Below are 23,982 nucleotides of genomic sequence, written 5' to 3'. Positions count from 1 at the left end.
TAAAAATGCTCTCAATCATGTTTATATTCTAAAATTATATAAATAAAACAATATTTATAGTTCAAGTGTTACAAACATTTAAAATGAGATTTTGTCATTTAGTTTAAAGATTGACACTTTTTGACACTGTCATTTTATTTTTAAAATAACCTAAATATTAAGTCATAATACACTCTACGTTCACAATTGCTAACACCATCTTTAAAGGAACAATATTTAATAATTGGATTTTTTATGTCCTGAGCTCCCCCTACCTACTGCTGAGTATAATTCACATTTACAGTACTGTCGTGAAATCAAGTCTCACACACCCGGTCCTCTCTCTCTCACTCACATACACATGACCGGCTCTCGGGGCTTCTGATAACACACACTCTCCCTGTCTCTCTCTCAAACAAACACACATAGTCACCTCTCTTCCTCTCTTCTCTCTCTCTTTCACTCTCTCTCTCTCTCACTCACACACACACACAGCTTCTGAGCGGAGGGATTCAAATTGGTCACAAAACGTTCTCGGCCATCAGCTGACGAATATAATACACCATAGTGTTGAGCCTGGGGAATGTGTGTAATAAAAATAAAATTATGTTTCCTACGTGGTAAAACCTATATCGCTCATAATATACACAGGACCATATCACAGCCATAAAGTGTAACTTTGGTGGTACTATATAAGTTTCAACCACACAGCAATAGGCAGATAAGCACTTATTACCAGAATAGATGTCCAACGCTTAAAAGTGAGCTAGAATGGCTAAAGTTAGCAGGCTCTACCACTGGCCCTACTTTATCAATAACTCTCAAAACCCTGATTATAACTGTCCCCAACAAAGCTTTGTTTCCACTGACACAAAGTGTAACTCTAGTCATTTCAACCACACAGCAACAACAAAAAACTTATTACCAGAGTCTATGTCTAACCCTGAAAAAGTGAGCTAATCCAGCTAAAGTTAGCACTTTAGTCAACAAAACTTATCACAAATTAACACTGCAACACATGAAAAAGTTACAATGCAAGTTAATTACTGCTCCAACTTGTGTTATCATTTCTGTTTCAGCTCACTCTGGGTAAAGCCAGTCTAGTATTAACTCTTATATATCCGCTTCCTCTCTCTCACTTTTACCCCCTTTGCTCTGCCATAATGTCCATACCAATAATTTTATATTATTTTTATAATTTATAGTCTAGGGTGAGGGCTGACCATCTGAAGAAAGGAAGTGTTTGCAGTAAAGGGAAATGTTGATTGGTGTTTTTGCTGGAAGATATGTGGAGATGGTGTGCCGAAAATGGAATATTAATAAATATTGTATCTCACTTACTGCTAGGTGCTTAAAGACGGAAAATGAATGGTTTCATAACTGTGATTTTTGCCAATCACATATTTTTGCCATATTTAAATGATTTAAACAATCAATATGAAACAGTAGTATTGATCCCCAGGGAACTGAATAGCATACAAATAAAAAACTAAAGGCATTATTAAAGAAGTGAATTGAAGTTGAAACACAAGAGTACACCTTAAATAGGAAAATAATTTTCCATATAAGGGGGCTGGAATAGAACAGAATAGGAAAATTTAATAAAACTACATATAAATAGTATAGAGACAGCATTTTATGAGATGCTTTTATGTCTTGAATAAGGAATGAATGTGTGTGTGACAGAGTTGCTTTTTATTAGGTGATAAGCTTAAATGCATTTTCTTTAATAATTTCTTTTATTAATAATATTGTTCTTTAATAATATTGAAATTTACAATCTCATCTCTCATCTGTCATATTCATATTATATTGTTCATTAAAACACACGATCATTTCAACACAGAGCTGGGTGATATGGCCAAGAATATTAGCATGATAAGGTTTTCCTTATAATCGCTCCCAAGTGCTGAACTGTAAACATATTGCACTTAACCCATTAGAAGGTTTAGAACAGTGTTGTAACAGTGGTAAAGCTAAAATGTTTTCTGATTCACCCTTTAATTCATTGTCTGTAAGTACTTATCCAGTTCAGGTTCGCAGTGGGTTCAGAGCCCACCCGGAATCACTAGGTGCAAGGTAAGAACAGTTCCGCACTTGGGAGTGTTTATTTAAAGAGTTTAAACAGTTATTTAGTGAACGGATGTAGATATGAGAAACAAAGACATGGAAACACACATCTACACACAAGACCAGGCAAGGGAGCACTGAAACAAAGGGGCTATAAATACACAAGACAAACGAGGAACACCTGAGGGGCAGGACCACAGAGGAGACAAAGGTTGAGACACTCACGAGAGGGCGGAGCTAAGGCGGCGACAAGGACTAAAACAAACAAAGAACCTAACTGAGCACATGGTAGACAAAGGGGAAAAAAAACTGAACAGGAAAGCATGAGACAGGGTAAGGGCATGACACTGTGCTAACCCAGAATTGAAATTAAGGTTTATTGAGCTCTATTCCACAAAGCTTATCATCAGTATTGAGCAAAAAATAAATAAATTTATATTGTTTTATTGCCCAGCACTTTTTCAACATCATTAAGGCACAACATTGCCTTGATACAATCTTGCATAAAATATTAGAAAACTACCAAAAAATGTTACCAGAAATATATGTTTAAACATTCACTCAGATCTATAATCGCTTATCCAGTTCAGGGTCGCGGTGGGTACAGAATCATTGGGCATAAGGCAGGAACACACACTGGAGGGGGAACCAGTCCTTCACAGGGTGACACACACACAGGACAGGACTTAACTCCTTAGATCACGAATAAATGTGTTGGTTGTCATAGAGTACAGAAACTTTTTTTCATTTTTCATTTTAGTTATACAGCAAAATAATTATATTTGAGAATGTAGTGCTTTAGTCTTCTTAAGGTTTCTCACTCTCTCTCCCTCTCTTTCTCTCTCTGTACATGTGTTTTTCTTCCCAGGTGTGTATCGTGCAGAAGCGGGACACCGAGAAGATGTACGCAATGAAGTACATGAACAAACAGCAGTGCATAGAGCGAGATGAGGTCCGAAACGTCTTTAGAGAGCTAGAGATCCTACAGGACATTGAACATGTTTTTTTAGTCAACCTCTGGTGACTATCCTGTGTTTTTTCACTTCTTCCTTCTTGTGTTTTGCCTGCTGCATGCTGCTTAATACAATCACTGTTAGTGTATGGAACAGGGCTAATGCATTAATGATAATAAGTGTCTTCTTGTCTTTTCTTTAATTCTGTCTCTCTCTTGATGTTTCTCACTTTCCCTTTTCATCATTCTATATTATCTCTCAAAATGGTATTACTCTCCCTTCCTCGCTATTATTTCTGTCCAGGTTTATAAGCTGTATTCATCATTTAACTCCTGTAATCTGAGAACATATCTCAGATAAGCATTAGCAAAAATGATATGTACTAAGGATCTTACAGGGTCTTTAGTTTAATAATCCAGTACATTTGTATTAGTATGATTATCCCAAGTAATCCTTGATTCGGATTGTGATTTGCGTCACTTGAAGCAATTTGAGGAGCTGGGATTAGAAGCTGTGTGTGTGTGTGAAGCAGTGGTCACATGTGCAATCCTCTCTTCTGTTTTACTTCCAGGTCGTCTCACATTGTTGCCATAGAAACAGAGATCCACACTCCACATGTCCTTTCATATATCTTCATCTCTCTCACACACACGCCCATGCAAGCAGACACGCACACACACACTAACACACGCACACACACACACACAAGCACGCAATGACTGAGTTCATTATTCTACCATCCGCTCCAGACGGTGCACAACAAATGTGATTAGTGAAGTGACTTGCTCCTTAGTGTACACTGCTGCAAAACAACTTAAGATTAATGTGTGCTTATCTTGCTGAGAAGTTATGCATCTGCACAACTCAAACACACACAGTAAATCATGTGGAACTGCTGCTGGAAGTCCTGTATATATACTTGTATGTTTTTGTTGTATTCATGAACAACTCCCAGCAAAATATATACTATCATTTCAATTTATCACAGTCTGAAACCACCTGATAAGCAAGCTTAAATAAATTCACTATAATAATGTGTTAAAAATTACATTATAGGCCCAGGAAAGCTCAGAGAAGTCCTGCTCCTTCTTCTTATGTTCATAGGCAAGTTCCATATTTTGTTCTGGACCACACAGTGCCACACAGGTCTACGGAGAGCATGGAGTGCCCATGCCTGCCGCTATGAACATCAGTGCAGCAGTGCCTGCCTTTGTTGATGTCAATATACCACTCTCTGCCTTTGTGAACTTCACGGCAGCATCGCTTCCTTTACCTGTGCTTCTGCCCTTCCTGTGCCAACACCCCATGCATTTGCTCCGCCTGTGCCAGCACTCTGTGCACCTGGCCCTGTCACAGCAGTTCAGCCCTTTTCTGACCCTGCCTCTGTAGTTCAGGCTGCTTCTGCCCAATCTCAACATCCAGTCTCCTCTTATCTGTTCTCATGGTTACAATGCAAAGTTTGCTCACAATAGAATCCAGTTAGGTATTGTAAAATTCCATCAGTATACATCAGTAAAATTAAAGTACAATTTGTAAATTAGGCTGTAAATATATGTAATATGTTTCTTTAGAGATGGAACTATTTTTACAGGTACCTCATTTTATGAACTTGGATAAATTACCATAAGCTAGATAAAACTTCATAAGATCAGCTCCAACAGCTCAGCCTAAGATCAGCTTGAGCGCATTACAAATATAAAAATGTGTATGACATCCTTAGAAACTGACATACTGCACACATGGTGATCAATCAAACCTTCGCTGTTATGGTTCCACTCCAAGAAACAGCAACAGCATCAAGACAGCAACAGCTGGTCTTTCTTGTGTTCAATGTTGGATGTGTTTTATTACAAAAGACTACTTTGGCAGTAGTGAGCTAATTACTGAAATTTAAACGGGAGTATTTCTTACTAGTGTTTAGCTTAAATACGAAAATATTTTGTTGACAACTGTAAACTAAAGCAGACAAATGCAGCCTATTCTACTGTGTCTGAAAAGCCAGTAGAAAATTAGAAAACAAATAAGAATCTTGCAAATAAGAAAACGCACTGTAAATATGAAGGTGCTGCAAAGACCCAAGAATGAAAGAAATTTACTTCAATAACATAATGTGCTACAAATATGAAAATGGCAACAGAAGTGTTGTTCTGCAGGACACAAAATTGTGGTTGAACGCTAATCTACCAGTCACTCAATATACTATTATTTACACTTTGGAACATATTGAGGGATGTTAGGTAAACATTAATGCAGGTAAACATTAAATGCAACATTTACAATTGAACACAAAAACAAAATTTTTAAAAAGTTTATATAAAATCCAGAAGATATTCACCATATTCACCATATGCTAGCTCCCTAGTCGGTCAGACGTTGTAGGCTTCCATTTACTCTGGTCAGGGCAGAAAAATGGCAGAGACCCCCAAATGCTGAAAATCATGAGAAGAGATGAGCATAGTGCTTTATTCCTGCTCAATAGGTGGGTAATATTGAGTTATGCTTGCTGTTTCAGATTATGTAGGTAGGAACCCACTCCAACTACATGCTTCAGGACTAAACAGTGAAAAAATGTACAGACAACAGTAGTTTTTCACTTCAAACATACAATTCCACCATAACGTTTGAGCAATAACAAACTAGAGAGACCTGTAGCTCCCCCCAATTGTAGGCATTCCCCTTAAAAGAGATTTTCAAAAGGACTTTAACAGTATAAAAATTTAAAAATTCAAGTTTAAACTTGTTTTACCAAATGACCAAATTTCTCTTGAAAAAAAAAATTACATCTATCTGATATTCTATGTTTTTTGTAGGGGCATATTTGTTCATCAGTGTTAGGAATTTTATTTTATTTTTTTAATATTCTTTGGCCAACTCAACATTTTTGCAATCAGTATGTTTCAATAAAAGATCAGCTATCATTAATAATTGAACATATAGCAGAGGGAGACCTGTTACGGTTTTCTTTGTCACTTTGGAGCATTTCTCAGATCAAAATAGAATTTCGTAAAATTACTTGTTCAAACTCCACATCATGGGCGACACGGTGGTACAGCAGGTAGTGTTGCAGTCACAGAGCTCCAGGTGTTGACTCAGAAGTGTCTGTAGGTGTGAGTGAGTGAATGTATGAGTGTGTCACCCTTTGAAGGACCGCAACCCTGAATGTGACAAGTGGTTACAGACAATAAATGAATGAATGAAACTCCACATGATCTATTTACTTGTGCACCTCATAAAAGCAATTTCTCGTTCGTTTTGGACAAAGAGCACATACTTTGGTTTATCATGCAGAGGATTTTGTACAGCTGTCTGCTGTCTGTTGAAGAGTTCAACCCTGCAAAACATCCAAGCACTAGTGGCTTCTCCATTGCTGTGGAGCATTTCTTGAATCATCATTTATATTTGCAAAACATTATGTGCATTTCTCAAAAAAATTCATACAAACTGCATCAGATGGTGGATTACTGGCAAATGCCTGTAATTGCTGAAAATCTTTAGTTTATGTCCCAGAATGAAGTATTTATGTCAGAACTGTGTCCTCAGAATGACTAGACTTACGTCATTGATTATGAACATTCATTCATTCATTCATCCATCCATCCATCCATTATCTGTAACCGCTTATCCAATTTTTAGGGTCGCGGGGGGTCCAGAGCCTACCTGGAATCATTGGGTGCAAGGCGGGAATACACCCTGGAGGGGGCGCCAGTCCTTCACAGGGCAACACAGACACACACACACACACACACACACACACACATTCACACCTACGGGCACTTTTGAGTCGCCAATCCACCTGCAGCGTGTGTTTTTGGACTGTGGGAGGAAACCGGAGCACCCGGAGGAAACCCACGCAGACACGGGGAGAACACATCAACTCCTCACAGACAGTCACCTGGAGCGGGAATGAACCCACAACTTCCAGGCACCTGGAGCTGTGTGACTGCGACACTACCTGCTGTGCCACCGTGCCGCCCTGATTATGAACAAGACATTCAAAATATTTAGCCACATTGGCAGTATATTAGTAGCTCTGTAAGTGTTTTCTGAATGTTATGATGACAGAGAAAATGCACTAGGCTGTACTTTTACTGTGAAGTGCATATAAAGAGCATAAAATCAGACATTACTATATGTGGGAGACTGAATGAAAGAGACTGGACAAGATTCATATTCATGCTTTTTACTGTTTGTACTGTAGGTCAATGAGAGACTGCGATTATGATACAAGAAAGAAATTTAGCACAAAGGAAAAAACAATCAGAAAAATCAGATATATAAACATCCCCTTAGACAGAGATGGAGTTTGGTGTGTTATCCCCGTGTCTGTGTGGGTTTCCCCCGGGTGCTCCCTTTTCCTCCCATGGTTCAAAAACACATTTTGGCAGGTGGACTGGTGACTCAAAAGTGTTTGTAGGGGAGAGTAAGTGTGTGAGTGTATGTCGCCCTGCAAAGGACTGGCGCCCCCTCCAGGGTGTGTTCAATATTATTAAGGAGGCTTCTCTGAATGATCTTTCCAATGGCATCTGTGCTTACTGGAAAATACAGATAAACCACTGAGAGTTGCAATGTTCAGAATGTATTCTGCAGCTTATAATGGTACCCTACAAATCAGCATGCACACATACAAACACCTGACAGCAGTGATTGCTATAAAACTTGTATGAATTTTGCAGCATGCGCATGCCCAATTACTCTTCAATACACCAGAGTGTAGCAGCTGTGTGGAATTTCCCATCTGTCTGCATGTGTTGTTTGAGGAGCACTCATTTCAATCATTTTCCCTCTCTCCACCAGCATGGGCTCACTGTTGTGTCCGTCAGAGGGACAAATAAACAAGCATCTACCTGTACCTCCACACACTGACAAGACATGAACAACGATGAGTGGAAGTATTAGTCGCACAATTGACCATCATGTAACTGCCTCCTTTCCACATACAGCTGTTGAAGTTGTCGGAAACACACAGACTTATGGCAGAACTAGAAGCGCTAGCGTTAGCACAAATCAGGTAAAGTTTCTAGTAATGGAACAGAGAAGAAGACGGAAGAGCCTTTTACACCTGAACATGTGCCAGGCTGTTCGTTCTTAGGTTCCAGCCAGACCATGAGAGAGAGAGTGAGAGAGTGTGTTTGTGTGTGTGTGTGTGTAGTTGGGGGGGCAAAAATAAAGAAAGTGCAGAGTTTAGACCTTTTTTTAGGTCGTATCTATCATGACAACCTCATTGTGTATCTGCAGTGCTGTTGTTGTGCAGTAGTCTGGGCACAGTGCTGTATTGTCACATGGTTGTAAGAAGTGTTATTAATCATCAGGTTCTAATGTAATCTAGCCACTTGTGAAGACAGCATCACATGAAGGGTTCTTCATTGTTTTTTAATTCAGCAACTGAATCTCGCAATTTTAAGGCAGCTTTGTTGAAATATAATACCATGTGAAAATGGCCAGCCTCACATTCACTCACACTTTCACATTAGGCAGGATATTAAATATAATCACCAAGGGGCACCAATAAACAGTCAGATTTTTCTCTCTATGTCTCATAAGTGCTTCAAATCAATGGCAAAGTGCATGTGAGTATCTGATTACTCTTACAGTCATTATGCTGCCAGCTGGGCCTAAACATTACATTCTGATATCTAATATACTTTGTTATTTTTTTCTTATTCATATGTTATAACAGTAAAAAATATATTTACATTCATTCATTAATTGTCTGTAACCACAGAAACACAGCCTGGATGGGGAGGCTGTACATCACAGGGAATCACACACACTCACAGCTGTAATATAATAGCTGGAACACACCAAACTCCTCAGACAGTCACCTGAGCACAAACCCACAAACCTGAAACTATTTGACATCGACACTACGTCTCGTGCCACTGTGCTACCCTCATTGTGCTATTTGAATTCAATTTTTTTAAACATAGACCAACTGTCAATTGACCAATTTGTATCAATATTAAACTAAGAAAAAAATAAAGTCCCATCCCTAATGTGTGTGATTGTAAGCAGTGGGTGTACTTAGAGTCTTCAAATACCCCCCCCCCATTCCTCTATCTAGCAGTACATGTACAGGGAAGCTGTTCAAGCTCTTCTAAGAAGGACAGTGGACAGGGTAGGAAATCCTGTGGGATCAGTAATATAAAAATATAGTTGGCTCAGGATCTGTGGAAATGGAATTTTCTGCAGTCCCTGACAGTATGAAATAGATTTACAGCAGTTTCACTGAAGTGTTCCTCTCTGTTCAATCCAAGAAGGCAGCTTAAGAGACTATCATCAGACCTTGATTGAAATCAACAGGAGAAATGAAAGCGAGAAAGAGAGGTGTGTGTGTGGGAGGGTGTGGATGTAACATTCATTTAAATGTATGTCTGTAGTGTAGTGAACCTGGAGTTTTTCCTATAAAGGACACACATATAATTACATAATTATATATAATAATGTAATTATATAATTAATTGCAGCCATATTATTCACAGAAAATTACACAGATGAATATTGCATTTCAATATATACTGTGTGCACCCTTTAAAAATCCATGTCATTTTCAGTTTTTAAAAAGCAGTTTTTAAAAGTTGGCTGCATTTTCTGCTTCTCTTGATCCAATCTCAAACACATTCAGTTGAGTTGAGGTATTGTTCCAGGATCAGTCTACGGTTCTTTTTAGTTTGATTTATAGTTGTCCTTTTTTGTGTGTGTCTTATTTTTCTTAACAAATTCTTGTTAGCTGTACATACTTTCAGGCCCATATTATTGAATTGTGTCCTACAGTGAAATAATGGGTAAAACTTAGAATTTGGATCTAAAGCATGTGTGGAACTCTTCTCATCTTTCACAAAGATGAAATTGTTGTTTGCTAGCATAGACTACGCCCAGAGATGTGATGGGGAGTGGGTGAATTCAGTTGGTTTTGAGCTGGAGATCTGGGTGGCTTGAATGTGTGTGCGTAATGCCGTGCCCCCCAAATATTAGAAAATTGCAATGGATCATGAGCTGTATGGAGGTCATGGGCATGGGTATGGATGTATCTATGGTGGGCGGCCATGAACTTGGACAGTGTGTTTGGGAATTCCTAGGTGGGAGGCTGTGGGGGCATTGCTGCAGAGGAGCTGTGGAGGGAGCCGAAGAAAGCGAGAAAGAATGTGGAGATGTTTGGTGGAGATGACTGGGAAATTAAAGTGTAGTGTGGAGAGGCAACATTCTAAGATGTAGGAAGTGAGAGGCTGGTGCTATGGGAGAAGGATGGGTTCATTTCTTTTAGTTCCTCAGAGGAGCAGGTTGACTTGGTGGTGATGAAAAGAAGGATGTGGAGAACAGGCTTGTGGACAGGACAGGCTTGTGGAAAAAATTGATGGCTGACAGGTAGGCTTTTGAGATGGAGGTTTAGAGATGCATTTGTTGGCAAAGGTGAGGATCAATGCAGTGGTTTGGTGGTTGAAATATGGAAAGGGGATGTTATTGGTGGAGACATCTGAAGGCTTGCTGGCTGGTCCAGTATGTCAGGAGGGTGTTGGGTGCTATGGCCTGGAACATGAGGTCATGTGAGATGACTAGAATATGGTGGAGCTGGGATGAAATGGGAAGATGTCTTCTGAATATGGAGGCATCAGTGTGGGATGAGGGTCCGAAAGTGGTGCTAATGCTTTGAATCTCGATTGCCAGATAAGACGGCGTAGAAAGAGTATGAGTGTGGGTGATGTGAATGTCCTTTATTAATTATGTTAACAGCCTCAGAGTTATTTGAATGGATGATGATTCATGCCCCCCAAAAAATGTCAGCGACCAAGAAGGGGTATAGATCATGTGACGCGATTGAGTCGCTGAAATTTATTCAGAGGGAGGAGAGTTCTGGGGATGAGATGTGAACCAGCAACCGCCGTAGTCATGAAAATCAGTAAAAGACGCAGCTTCTATAAAAGATGGAGAAGTCCTATGGATTAGGGAGTGCATTGTGGCAGAAGGACGACATGCCATTCCTGTGTGAAGCTGGAAACTCAGCTCTGGAAACTTACAAGTAGGGTCTATGTGAATGTGATGTTGTTCAACAAGGGGATGAAGTGAGAGTGAATGGGTATAAACAGTGGTGGAGAGTTGATTGGGGCGTGGTCTGGCTCTTAAAACCTTATCTCACAGTGACAGTTTGAGTGGTCTACCCTAACTTGCATGGTTGTTAGCAATTCCTATCTCTCTTTACCATTTAATATTAATTTACTGCCACACTTAGATCCATCTAGTGCTCTTTGTAAGGTGTTCCTCTAATCTTCCAGGTTTTTCATTATTCCCTAGTGTTTGTAAGTCTTCCCTTCTCTGGGTCAATTTATTTGAGCATTGTTTTGTCAGTGATGTAATGGTCTTTTGTTTATATTCATCAGTGGTCCATGTACCATTCGTTAATTGGTTTTCCATTTCCACTGCAGTTTCACAAACTTACTTATACTAGCCTTAGAACATCCTCTCCAGACACCCATGTTCTGAATTTGCATAGAAATCTCAGCATATGTTTCCCCATCCTTGACCATATTTCTAATTAAATTGTGAAAAGGGTCAAGTATGTTCATCTTTAATCTACCAGCAGAATAAGTTCCTCCATTTCAAAATATCTGGCTCTATAGCGTTAAAAAACTTCTGGTTCTGGCTAAAATCTGCAGCCAAACCCATAATCAGCCACAAGCAGGAATGAAAAAAAAACTTATTTTAATTTATATTTGTTCATATTAATTTTTCGTATTTTGATGTATTTAGTTTCATTATGTTTTAGAAAATTGTTTGTTTTCCTTACATCAATGGTATTTATATTGTTTAAAGTAGGGAAATGGGTCGTTCTCCGTTTTTCTATTGCAGAATTAGAAATGAAAAACCAAATAACAAAGGGTACACGGACCTCCAGTGTGTAGCCTTGTTTCAGTTTCTTTATTTAGGTTCATGCCCTCATTCATTTCTGTGTTTCACTGTTAATTCTGTAATGATTTTATTGTATGTTTATGTTCAACGTTTACAGGTAGCTTTAGTCTCTTTACCCTTATTCTTTTCCCTGTGCACACACTGCACTCTCAGCATGACTAGAAACTGAATATATCTATTAATGTTTGCAGATAAATTAATGTAAAATTATAACTTATTTTTAAGTAAACACAGGCAACATAAGCATTTATGTGTCTACCCTTTTGTGAGTGGGTGGAGCCTTGGGTGGCGGGTTTCATCTAGACAAAGTTAAAAGAGCTGCATTGCTCAGTGGAAATTAGTTTTGAGTGATGCAGAAGCTTGCTTTATTTAAGAGTTTTTTTGGAGTGATGCCATAAAAGACTTATAAGGTACCAATTAAGTAAAATGTGTGCATGTAAAGAACCACCACAGAATGTAAATTTATACCCGTTAAAGACTCCAATCTAGGAGCGGTTCTTTTTAAGCGTGAAGAATTACGACCCCTAACCCCCCCCCAGCTCACGTTTCGTAGCTGTATGTGAATACTGGCCATGTTTCAGCTGAACAGCACGAATATCACGAGGGGATTTGCTCCTTTCTTGATGTTTCTGATAGCTTCCCTCAGCTGTCCTGAGCACCAGAGCACTGCTTTGAAAATATTTCATGCTTTTACCTTGGAGGAGTTTCATAATATTTCATTCTTCTGTCTGTCTGTCCTTCTGTCTCCATATCTCTCTCTCTCTCTCTCTCTCTCTCTCTCTCTCTCTCTCTCTCTCTTCCTCCACAAGAAGCAGCATGCCGTGCAGCTCTGGAAATGTCAAGTATGCCGAAAGCTGTAATTACTGCATCCATTCACAGAGCTCTGAGACGTGACAGTGAGCCAGCGTTTGTTCTAAAACAGCTCGTTAAGATGAAAACATACCTCCAACCTGCATAATAAACCTATTCATCAGTCTGGAGCATTTTGTTAGTTGTGTATTTTGCATCTTTGACGTCTACAAGGCTTGGAACATATTACTGAACTGCATAGCATCAGTTAAATCTTTGTGCGGTTGTGAATATTTCAATGTAGCCATGAAGCTAATGGTTGGGGCTGGAACCTTCCGTGTAGGTACTCTATTTCCATCAGAGCAAATGAAGCATGTTCCAGATGAGAAACTCAGTTGTAACACGGTAATAGATCAGGCCTGGTCTACACAGTCACAGACCTCTGATTTCAATATAATTGATAGTTTACAGCCAAATCACCAAGAATTACCAACACAGATAAGAGAACTGTTGATTTCTCACAACACAACATTTTGACTTATAAAAAAGGACGAAGAATTGATAAAGCCAAGGTTGGAAGAATGTACCAGTAAATTATACTCAATTTGCAATATTAATAATGTATCAGAACCTTTTAATTTATTATTAAATAAATACATTCGATGTAGCATGTTGTCACACTACGGGAGGGTCAAGGAGGCTAATGTAGATGCAAAGAGGCATCATTTATTCTTAACACAAAGAAATAACCAAACCAGGAAGTTTAAACACAAGGAATGAACACACAAATACTAAAATTATTTAGAATTAGATAAACACAAACCATTGACTAAAGGAACTACTACAGGCAATGATAAACCAAGATCGATAACAGAGGAGAGTAAAGAGACTAAAGACAAAAACTATGTACGACAATGAAGACAAAGTGCTAATACTAAACTAAAATACTAAATAAAAACAAGATAGAAATGTGTGCACCACTAAACACTACAACTTAAGGTAAAATCACAGGACTGTATACAAAGGGTAAAAAGGACTAGGCTAAGCTAAGGAGGATACAAAGACTTGCCCCCTGCCCCAAAACTTGCACTTGTGCCCTCGTGCCCACCTAAGTCAAGACATCGCTGCTATCCAGATATTTATGCAGAAATATTTACATTTCTATGTAAAAAAAAATAGTCTACTTGATAAATGGTGCTCTATGTAATGGAGCTTGCTGATATTGAGCTGTCATTCTGTCAATAATTTGGCTCCTCTAAAGTCCTAGAAGCTACCATAGCCTGAATTATGGACGCTTGGACTTCTCCTAGCCTCCGAAAATAACTGTCTGTGCTAGCTACGTCCTTTGTTAGGTCGTTCATTCTGTTACGGTGAGCTGGGATGTAGACTGACGGATGCGGACGCACACGCTAATAACACAGACTTTATTAACAAGAAATTAACAAAACAAACACCAACAAACTCGAGGGCAAAAACGAAGCGAGGGAAGAACAAGACTAGGAACGAGAACCAGAAACAACATGACTAGGGATATTAACAAATCGAGCAACTGGAAACACAATGAGAATAACATGAATAGAAACAGTACAAAGAACAAATGAACGACAACAGGAAGTGAGGGAAGGGGACTTAAATACAAAACACAAACGAGACGCACCTGAGACAAATAACAAGGGTGACGAACAAGGAGGCGGAACAAAGGCGGGACTAAAACAACAACAAAACAAAGCCATGTGCCGAGAAAACAGACCAGACGGGACGAGGGCATGACAGATATTATAATAAATTATTTCAGAAACTTTAAACATATTTATGTTAAAGCATCTAATAAAACTGTAAAGTTCAGCTCTGTTGGGTTTTAAGCCATGGTATTTCGCGTTTAACCCGTATTGATGTGAACACCTGAAGGCCGCGAGTGTGCCTTTCTGCTCGTAACGCTCCAACCCCTTAAACCATTGAACTATGTGCCCCTTTTGCACACCTTTCGAAAACGTCAACAAACATCATCAAAGTTCACCCTTCCTTAGGGCAAGAATTGGGTCAGGGGGTTAGGCACAAAAGAAAACCTTAAACAAGATAGAACATATATCCAAAAAGGAGCACAAAAAAAGAGCAGACTCAAGACAAACAGGAGATTAACTCAGATGGCAGACAACAAGGAAACTAGAGTAGGGACTAGTTTAGCTTTTGTAGTTAGATCTACTGGAGTTCTCTATAATCCATAAATACAAACTAGACAAATATTACCATTCTACTCCCTTTGAGTTAATGACCCCTTTCCTGTCTGTGGGACGCTGAGGGTCGACCATTTATCTGCCCTCCATTCTCAGTATCTGCTATACTCCATACCTTTACAGACCTTTACAAAAGACCTCCATTACCTATATAGACTACAAGGCTGCTTCTAGTGGTTTTAAAATGAAAACTATATTGTTTATAATTTGTTTGACCAAAGGTGAGTGGGAGCCCTTATGAGTCTTGGTTCCTTCTAAGGTTTCTTCCTCCAGCCTTTTACTTGCCACTGTTGCCTTTGGCTTGCTCACCTGGGGTTATTAATTTAAATTTTGTTTTAATTCTCAATTTCTGCAAAAGTACGTTGTGAAACCATCAGGTTGTAAAAAGTGTTATACAATTAAATTTGACTTGAGTATAAAAGGAAGTACAAAACATAATCAACCTAATCAAGACGCATGAAACATGGAACATGAAAGCAGAATGACCACGACAAGAGGAAAACAAAGGCAGTTAGTTTACTATATCATAGCAGCTGTCCTTCACAGTGTGTGAAAATGTCATGATGAATGTACCAATAGAAATGCTTTTTAATTGCTTAAATTTGTTTTTGAGATACATGGTTTTCTTTGTACAGTGACAATGTGTAAACTGTAAACATAATTTTATTGGTTAAAACGGTGTGAAAATTTTTATTGATATATATTTTTAAATTTTTATTTATATATATATAAATAACTGTATTTTCCACTGCTTCATTGTGCCCTGTGCCAAACGCATTCCATGTTAAAATGATTATGCCATTAGCTAAATTGGTTTAATTGCTTTTAATTTTCTTTTTTTACACAATTCTTTAAACATTTTTTAACAAATGGTTTAAACATTGCACATACTCTTGCAAAGACACACAGTCACATGAGATTCTGTGCTAAAATGCTTTCAAACGTCGTTAAACCCATGTGGTGGCCTGCTCTATGGGGCATAAACTGATTCATTCAGGGAAGGGCTGTCACGTTGAAAAAAATTCCTGTGCCGTGTTTTAACAGAGTTCAAAACTGTGATATCCCATATTACCATCCCAAATTACTTAATTCATTCTGATTCTAGTGTTACACTCCTAACTGTCACATGGAACCGGCCTGAACAGTTCCTTTTGAGGCTGCTCCATTGTCAGATTTACATTTACATTTATGCATTTGGCAGACGCTTTTATCCAAAGCGACTTACAAAAGAGGATCTAACATTCAAACTACAGCACAAATTATACAAAATACCTTACATTAAGTGCAATATGCCAGGAAGTAATAAGTGCATTAAAGAAAGACTTTCAGTGCAAAAGATACTCTCGGAAGAGTTGGGTTTTCAAGGATTTCTTGAATGCGGAGAGGGTTTCTGTTGCTCTGATAGTGCTTGGAAGCTCGTTCCATCAGCGTGGTACCAGAGATGAGAATAGCCTCGACTGACCTGTACGGGGGGTTGGACGTGTTAGTTGACACTCCTTTGAGGAACGGAGAGGGCGGGCACTAACATATGGTTTTAAGAGTCTATTGAGGTAGATGGGAGCAGAACCAGTGAATACTTTGAAGGCCATCATTAGTGATTTAAATTTGATGCGAGCAGCTAAGGGTAGCCAATGCAGCTCAACTAATAGGGACGTGACATGTGCTCTTTTTGGTTGGTTGAAACCAGGCACAGGCCGGAAGACCTGTCAGGAGGGCGTTGCAATAGTCTAGACGGGAGATTACTAACGTCTGAACAAGGAGCTGTGTTGTATGTTGAGTTAGGTATGGCCTAATCTTCCTTATGTTGAATAGGGAGAAGCGGCACGATCGAGCTATAGCGGTAACGTGATCTGCGAAGGTCAGCTGGTCATTGACCATGACACCCAGGTTTCTTACAACCTTGGTGGGAGCCACTGATAGGGACTCTAGCTTGATGCTGATGTTGTGGAGAATAGCTTGCTTGGCTGGGAGGACCAGTAGTTCAGTTTTGGATAAATTCAGTTGGAGGTAATTGGGGTGTGAGGAACGTGGAGATGGATGCACTTGTGAGGGTAAAAACGTTTAATGTACACAGATGTAACACAAGGAACACCACAGGGCTAATCTAGAAATATTACAACAATGACCAACAAACAGAGACTAAAGAACAGAGCTTATATGCACATGTGAGAACTGAGAATAGTGCAGGCGCGTGGCAAGACAACACCAAGAACTCGAAACAACAATATATACACATGACTAGGAAAACAAGGCATATGACAAGGACAATACATAACATCCATGACTCTGTGCTGGTGGAGGCAGTTGGGCTTCAGTAGCTGGATTATAGGTAGCTAGATGAGATCTTAAATTTTGGATTTCACTGTTTCACAGCGATCTTTCTGGTACAGGTTTTGCATATTGGCTCTTCCTTTTCATTTGTTTGAAACCTGAAATGCTCCCAAACTCTCGAAGTTGTATCTGGGTTTGTGACTAGGATTTCTTCCATTGTGTCCATTTTGTAAAATGAAGACTGACACAAAACTCTTCAGATTACAACACCTGGGAAAAATTACACTCCTAATATTTTTACGATATTTTAAACAAATTTATTTAACATTCATTACACACACACACCAAACTGTAAACCAGCAACAACATGCAATGAAAGGGAAAACATGTAAACATTGCGATGACAATGGATCTGGCCATTCTTTGCGGTTGGCTGGTCAATAGTACTACTGCATTTCGGTTATTGTGTCAGCCCTAATTCAGGGTTTACAAAGCAGATTTACTCACATTCTTAAATATGGTTTGGGTTGGGGTTTTGTTTTGTTTTGTTTTTTGTGATCAAAATATTGTTTGCAAAAAAATTTATTACATATTTCCTCCAAACCATTGAACCTGTGCTTCCATGCCCAAAGTTTGTGAAATTCTCTTATAAAGGGTTTAGTACTCCTAGGGTGAGTCATAAATGCTGTTCACACTGAATGTGCCAATGTGTTTGTGTGTGTGTGAGTCCTCACACAATATGCAGATATACACAGACGCACTGTACCTTAACCCAAGTATGTCAAAGACAGCGCTGAGTGTTTGTTGATAAGGCTGGATAAGGCTGGCCAATGGAAAATGCTGGAAAAGGCTGGTCAGTGAAGAGTCTGGACAGTTGGTGATACTATGCCTCAGTGCAGAATGAATAGATTTTTTCCTCCCTGCCGATAAACCTGCAGATTTCTGAGCAGCTTGGGTATGTGCTGACAGTTGCCATTCTCCTTAGCTTGTCCTTCTCTTTTTTTTAATGTATGGACACTGGATGAGGTCAGTCAGGCGGAGCTGGGCTGTTCCATAGAGAATGCTGCTCCCAATTCAGCTGGACTTGCTAACTTTGCAGCAGTCACTTTAGTTTTGAAGTTCATCCCGGGCACTGCTTTAGAAGTACACCTTATGAAATAAGGCCAGGGGAGAGAAGTCGAGAAGGAGAAACAGAGGGAGGGTGGGATGGAGGGAAGGAGAAAAGGATTGGCTTGGGGACTGAAAGAGGACTGGTGCTCTGTATTGTGATGGGAATATCCAAAGAAATGATTGTGTGTGTGTGCCGTCTGATTGAGTTGCTTGCATGGCCATTTCCAAGCTTTCTCTGGACTGTTATCTGGGGCACTGCAGAATTTTTCACGCAATTCCATGCCCTCACTCATGCTCTCTCTCTCTCTCTCTCTCACACACACACACACACACACAAAGACACACATTCTCTCTCTCTCTCTCTCTCTCTCTCTCTCTCACTCTCTGCTTCCCTTGGCTCATTTGTCATCATAGCCTGATTATTTCAGCCTGCCTTTCAAACTCTTTCCAGCCTGGTAACCCCTCTCTCTCTCTCTCTCTCTCTCTCTCTCTCTCTCTCTCTCTCTCTCTCTCTCTCTTTTTCTCTCTCTCTCTCTCTCTCTCTCTCTCTCTCTCTCTTCTCTCTCTCTCTCTCTCTCTCTCTCTCTCTCTCTCTCTCTCTCTCTCTCTCTCTCTCTCTCTCTCTCATTTTTGCTTTCTGGCTGGAGAAGGGCCTCTACCTCTGGCCATTCTCACTGTCCCTAAAGTCTGGCCTACAATTTGACCTTCCAGGGTGACTTCTGCATCCCCAAGCCTCATGCTGTTCCTACTTGGCCTACTTACCCCTCAACATTGGGATATTGCTCAGTCTGTGAGGGCAAGATTGACAGATATTTTGGGTTCTGTTTGGGATATGCTTTGGGACGACGTGAGCATATAAACTCTGATGGGCACATGTTCTTGAAGCACACCTGAGGAGACTTCATGCCTAACAGAAAGTACAGCATCTCTGTGGCAGTAGCCATCACACATATATCAAGCAGTATTGCTTTGTTTATGAAGTTTTAAATGTAAGAAAAAATGCAGTAAAAAAAATATCCCAAACCCAACAACAGGACTAATACCAACCCAAACCTATCAACAGAGCCATGTGAAACTGCTGTATCTGTAATGCAAACAAGTGAAAACATTTGTATGGAAAATGTTTGGAAATGGAAATGGAAATTACAATGGGTAAACCATGTTTTTCCCCAAAGTGTTCAGTGCGCAAAGAAGGCAAATGCTTGTTGCTGGTGATTGGCTAGAATTTGGTTGATAAAGCAAAGTATATTTTCCAAAGAAATTTCTATTCACAAAGTCCTGGGGACTTTTTTTTTACCTCTGTAGTCATGGCTGAATTATCCACTGTCATTCACCAAATAACTTCTGATTATTTTAGTTCTGTCTGAATTGAAATCTCTGTGAAAAAAAAATTCTCTGCTCTCTAACTCCTTTTTTTTTTGACAGAGGCAGAGTGTGGAAAGCCCACCCACATTGCTGCTAGACACAGAATCTCCATAAAAAACCTGAGGTTAGGCCCCATAGGTGTATATGCTTCTGATGCAGGAAATTGAACAAAGAAGGAGCCCAAAGTTTCAAGTATGAAATTAAATGTACAGTTATTTTATATTAACAGGAGTCACAGGGATGTAACTGAAGAAATTAGTCTACATGATTCAATTTATGTGAAACATGCCTCTGTGAAAAAAATTGTTTTCATATATAATTAATTATTTAAAAGATAGTTAATGATAGATTTTTATCAACTTTTCATCAGTAACTAATGTTGTCTAGAAGTGATGACTGATTGAGTGAGGACGTTATTCAGCAAATATGTTAAGCTTCCTGTGTTGGTACATCTCTTTCAGATCAGATGGAGCATCTCAGACACTAGACAAAAATACACAGAAAGTACATATTAAATAATAATATGCACCTAATACTCAGATTATTCTGGCCATCTTAGCATATTTTATGTATCAGATAGTAAGTCAACCTCTTTAGACCCTCAAAATCTGAGACACCCCTTAAAGATAGGGGAACAAATTTGTCTGTTTTGGTCCTAAAGATTAGTGGTCTCATCCATTTACTGGTTCTGAATTTTGTGATTAGATATCCAGTCACTTGCATCTACAGGTGAGTTTATTACTTCTGTTTATGTTGGAAAACCTGAAATTTCTTGAAGGTTTGTGTTTTAGGACTTGAAATTTCTATAGTTACAGTAACTGTTTAACTCCTTGAGAGGATATTTTCTTTGAAGAGAGAAAATCATCAGCGTGATTTATATAAGGATGTGTTTTTGGCTTCCTAGCCTTTTTACTCGGATGACTCAGAGTATCTGACTGCCCTCTTGCTGAGTGAGACACTCAGCGTGTGTGCATGTGTGTGTGTGTGTGAGAGAGAGAGAGAGAAAGAGAGATTTTTTTTAGTAGAGTGCAAAAGCTGAGCGACTGAAATGTGTTTAAATTGACACTGAAAGCTGCTCAAATGTCACCCAGTTCTGAGAATCATATTGTGCATTAGGAGCGAGGCAACAGTTTAACAATTATAGCAACAGCCCTGGGGAAATATGCTGCAGATCAGCAGAACTGGGCTTTAAGGATAATGACTCATTTATGTGTTTTATTTATGTTTCATAACTTTCAAACCATTTACTAACATGACACTCATACACTACATTTCTAATTTTTTTAGACTGCTGATAAAGGATGAGGGTAAGATGGGAATTTACTTTAAAATACATCCATTGTAGATACACATCAATTGTATAATCTCAGTAGAATAGCATGAAATGAAACAGGACACCTAAGCATTTGCACAAGTTCATAATGTCACCATGCCTAATAAATACCCTTAATATTGGGAAAGAGAGCAGTGGAACCGCGTTTCCTGTAGTGATGGAGCACCATCACTAACCCTGTCGAGTGAGTTGGAATGGGGTTTATGGTCCAGATCAAGTCAACCAAAATCAGCATGTGACCTCACTAAGGTGACTAACGATACCGTGTTCACTTCTACTCGTAATTGCAAACAAGGCTCCGATACCAATATTTGATACCTTGTGCCTAGTGCACGTTGCTGCTTTAATGAGCAGACAACACAAAATATCGGCAATCTGGAAATGTTTCACAATCAGTAATGGCCACCCAAGCAAAGCAGACTGCAGGGAGAACCCAAGAACAGTGAGTATGCCGCACTGTTTTGACTGTCCTTGAAAAAGGTGTATTTTCCTGCCGGCAAATGTTTTCCCATTTGTGAGAGCACTGTTAGTGGCCTGATGTGTTTTTTCCTTTAAGAAGTTTATTTTCTCCATTCGCAAATTTTGAAGTGGATCCAACCCCATAGGTCAGGATGCTGCTCTTAAATGAACACTGCCAGTAAATAAACACTCCCAAGTGCAGAACTTCTCTGCCATCATCTTATAACTGAAACTGTCATACCAAAGATGCATAACACTGTGCAAAGGCATATCAAGAGTTTGTTGCATCTCATGTTTCTAAATTATAGACAGATACATACTTTATATATCCCAGAGGAAAATTCAGATTATTGGTGTTGTAATTTGGGAAAATGCTGTATAAAAAATAGACAGTTCCAGAAATTAGCAATACAGTTTTTAATTAAACAAAAATATTTTAAATAATAACTACACTACACAATGCTCCTGATGCTTAATTCTAATCTGTATCGGTATCAGCAAGTACAAATATACATACTTGTACGGTTGAATAAAAATAGTATTTATGCATCCCTACTTCCATCCAGTCTTCACAGAAATGTTTCAACGGCTAGTGTAAAAATCTTCCCAGAACAGCTAAGGTTCATTCTGCAGCTAAGAGGGAAAAACTACTTTTTACACTTAATTTCAGAAAAAAATAATGGATCAGACACTGTATTATGGTACTTTTCCACAGCAAGGTACCTGCTCTACACAGCTTTATTCGCTAGGTCCCTGGTTGCCCCCTGCCCGAAATTTCTCCAAAGGGAAGCATGGGCTTTGGAAACCCCAACAACAGCAGGAATAATGTTAAGCATTGTTTACTTGTTTTGTTTACTCTTTTTCATTGTTGTTGTTGTTTGGGACTGAACAAAGATTGGCATCATTTAGGTCCATAGAGATTTTCTGCTCCTTGTTGCTCTGTCCAGCTCTCGCTGGAGTCTTTTGTCAGCCACCAATCTAAGGAGCATTTGAACCTTTTCAGAAGACCATGGCATGAATGTACTAACTGCCATTGTTAGGCAGATAAAACGAATGTGCTGGAGGTCTGCATCTGGATGTGTACACAAATTCTCTCTGGCGAATCAGCACTCTGTAATGTTTACACATCACGTTTAGTCACTACTTGTTGACTAAGAGTTCTCTGTTCCAGGAATAAATATGCCTAATGTTAAAGCAAATGAGTAAATCCTTGCAGTGGAAAAGCACCATAACACTGAGGTCTGGAGGTTCAACCTTGTCACAGATGCTATAAATATATACCATGTTGTATCAGAGCAGGTTATGAAGCTTAGAAATGACCTGTGATATTTTTGTGCTTCCAAAAGTCATTATGAGTTACCATTTTGCTTTAACTTATTGATATGCCCCAATTTGGAAAGTTGTTTTATAACTGTGTCTTGATTTAGGAGCAGTGCTGTTCATTAGAGCTAACTTGGCCTGCTTTACATGGGCAAGTTGATAGCAAATACATGCACCTCGGCATAAAAGAGAGGAAACAGTTTCACTAACTGATGCCTAAAAACAGCCACAGGAAAATTATTCTAGAACATCTCCCCAAAACATAGAGACACACAAATATTAAGGTTTGGCTTAGAAATCTAGCAACAAATTGTGACATAAGATAATATGTAAAAGTATATTTATCAGTGAATCCAGCTACTTTAGGTGCACCCATTGTGGACATTCACATTCACTGCTTGTTTAATCTCTATAGAAGCATGTATTAAACTGGGTTGTCCTGGAGCAGCTGTCCATGAGCTTAAGGCCACTGTGATCAATGCCTAATGTTGTTTTTAAGGTGTTAGAAGAAGACTCAAACTTTGGAGCAGTTTATGTATTTTCTGGAGTTATGGCTCACCAATACCTTCAGGATAAAGGCCTTTTCTCACAGAGTCTGATTTTTGCACACAAAAATAATGCACATCAAGTTTCAAAAACAAACACATGTATATTAACAATGTCCTTTATACCGAGTCTGAAATTGACTGACTGCAATACTGCGGCAGATTTTGAACTATTTTTTGTTCCATTATCTGCATTGACGGATGCATTAAAAATCAGGCCAACTACTAAGAGCACCATTTTCATGGTTACAGACCAAACAAACAACAGGATGGTGGCAGCTGAATAACTTGTCTTGTTGGTAACAGAACACAAAAGCTTAAAACATAACCAACATGCTGAGAACTAAAATGCAGAGGTTAAAGAAAATATAATCCCTTTTAATGAGAGGAGCAACATACAGAAGCAGAGCCTCAGACTCCCACAGTGACCTTCAAAAAACTGCTAAACTCCCATGTTGTTTTGGAGACTGGGGTGGATTCAATGCAGCCCATATTTGCAGGGTTTACAGTAATTTACAATTATTCTTCCTCTTCCAGCATCTTCCCATGATTTCAGAGAGCTGAGACAGAAAACTATGTTTAAAATTTGCTTCTGTTTATGTGCAAAAAAGTTGTACTCGTTGGGGTGGTGTTTGTGATCCAAAAGTAATCAT

The 23,982-nt window shown here is 39.1% G+C and overlaps 1 protein-coding gene across 2 annotated transcripts in view; it reads left to right on the top strand.

The window, feature by feature from the left end:
• The window catches only part of LOC136705422 (serine/threonine-protein kinase 32C-like), a 165,236-nt gene that overhangs the window by 104,778 nt on the left and 36,476 nt on the right, over positions 1 to 23,982 (top strand). For both annotated transcript variants that reach the window (XM_066678984.1, XM_066678983.1), the window contains one exon: positions 2,918 to 3,069. In XM_066678984.1, the coding sequence (XP_066535081.1) occupies positions 2,918 to 3,069 (152 nt within the window). The remainder of the gene's footprint in view (positions 1 to 2,917; positions 3,070 to 23,982) is intronic.

The sequence above is a fragment of the Hoplias malabaricus genome, chromosome 8, assembly GCF_029633855.1.
Source record: "Hoplias malabaricus isolate fHopMal1 chromosome 8, fHopMal1.hap1, whole genome shotgun sequence".
NCBI lineage: Eukaryota > Metazoa > Chordata > Actinopteri > Characiformes > Erythrinidae > Hoplias > Hoplias malabaricus.
Note: the sequence above shows the minus strand (reverse complement) of the source record. Positions and strands in the feature narration are given on the sequence as shown.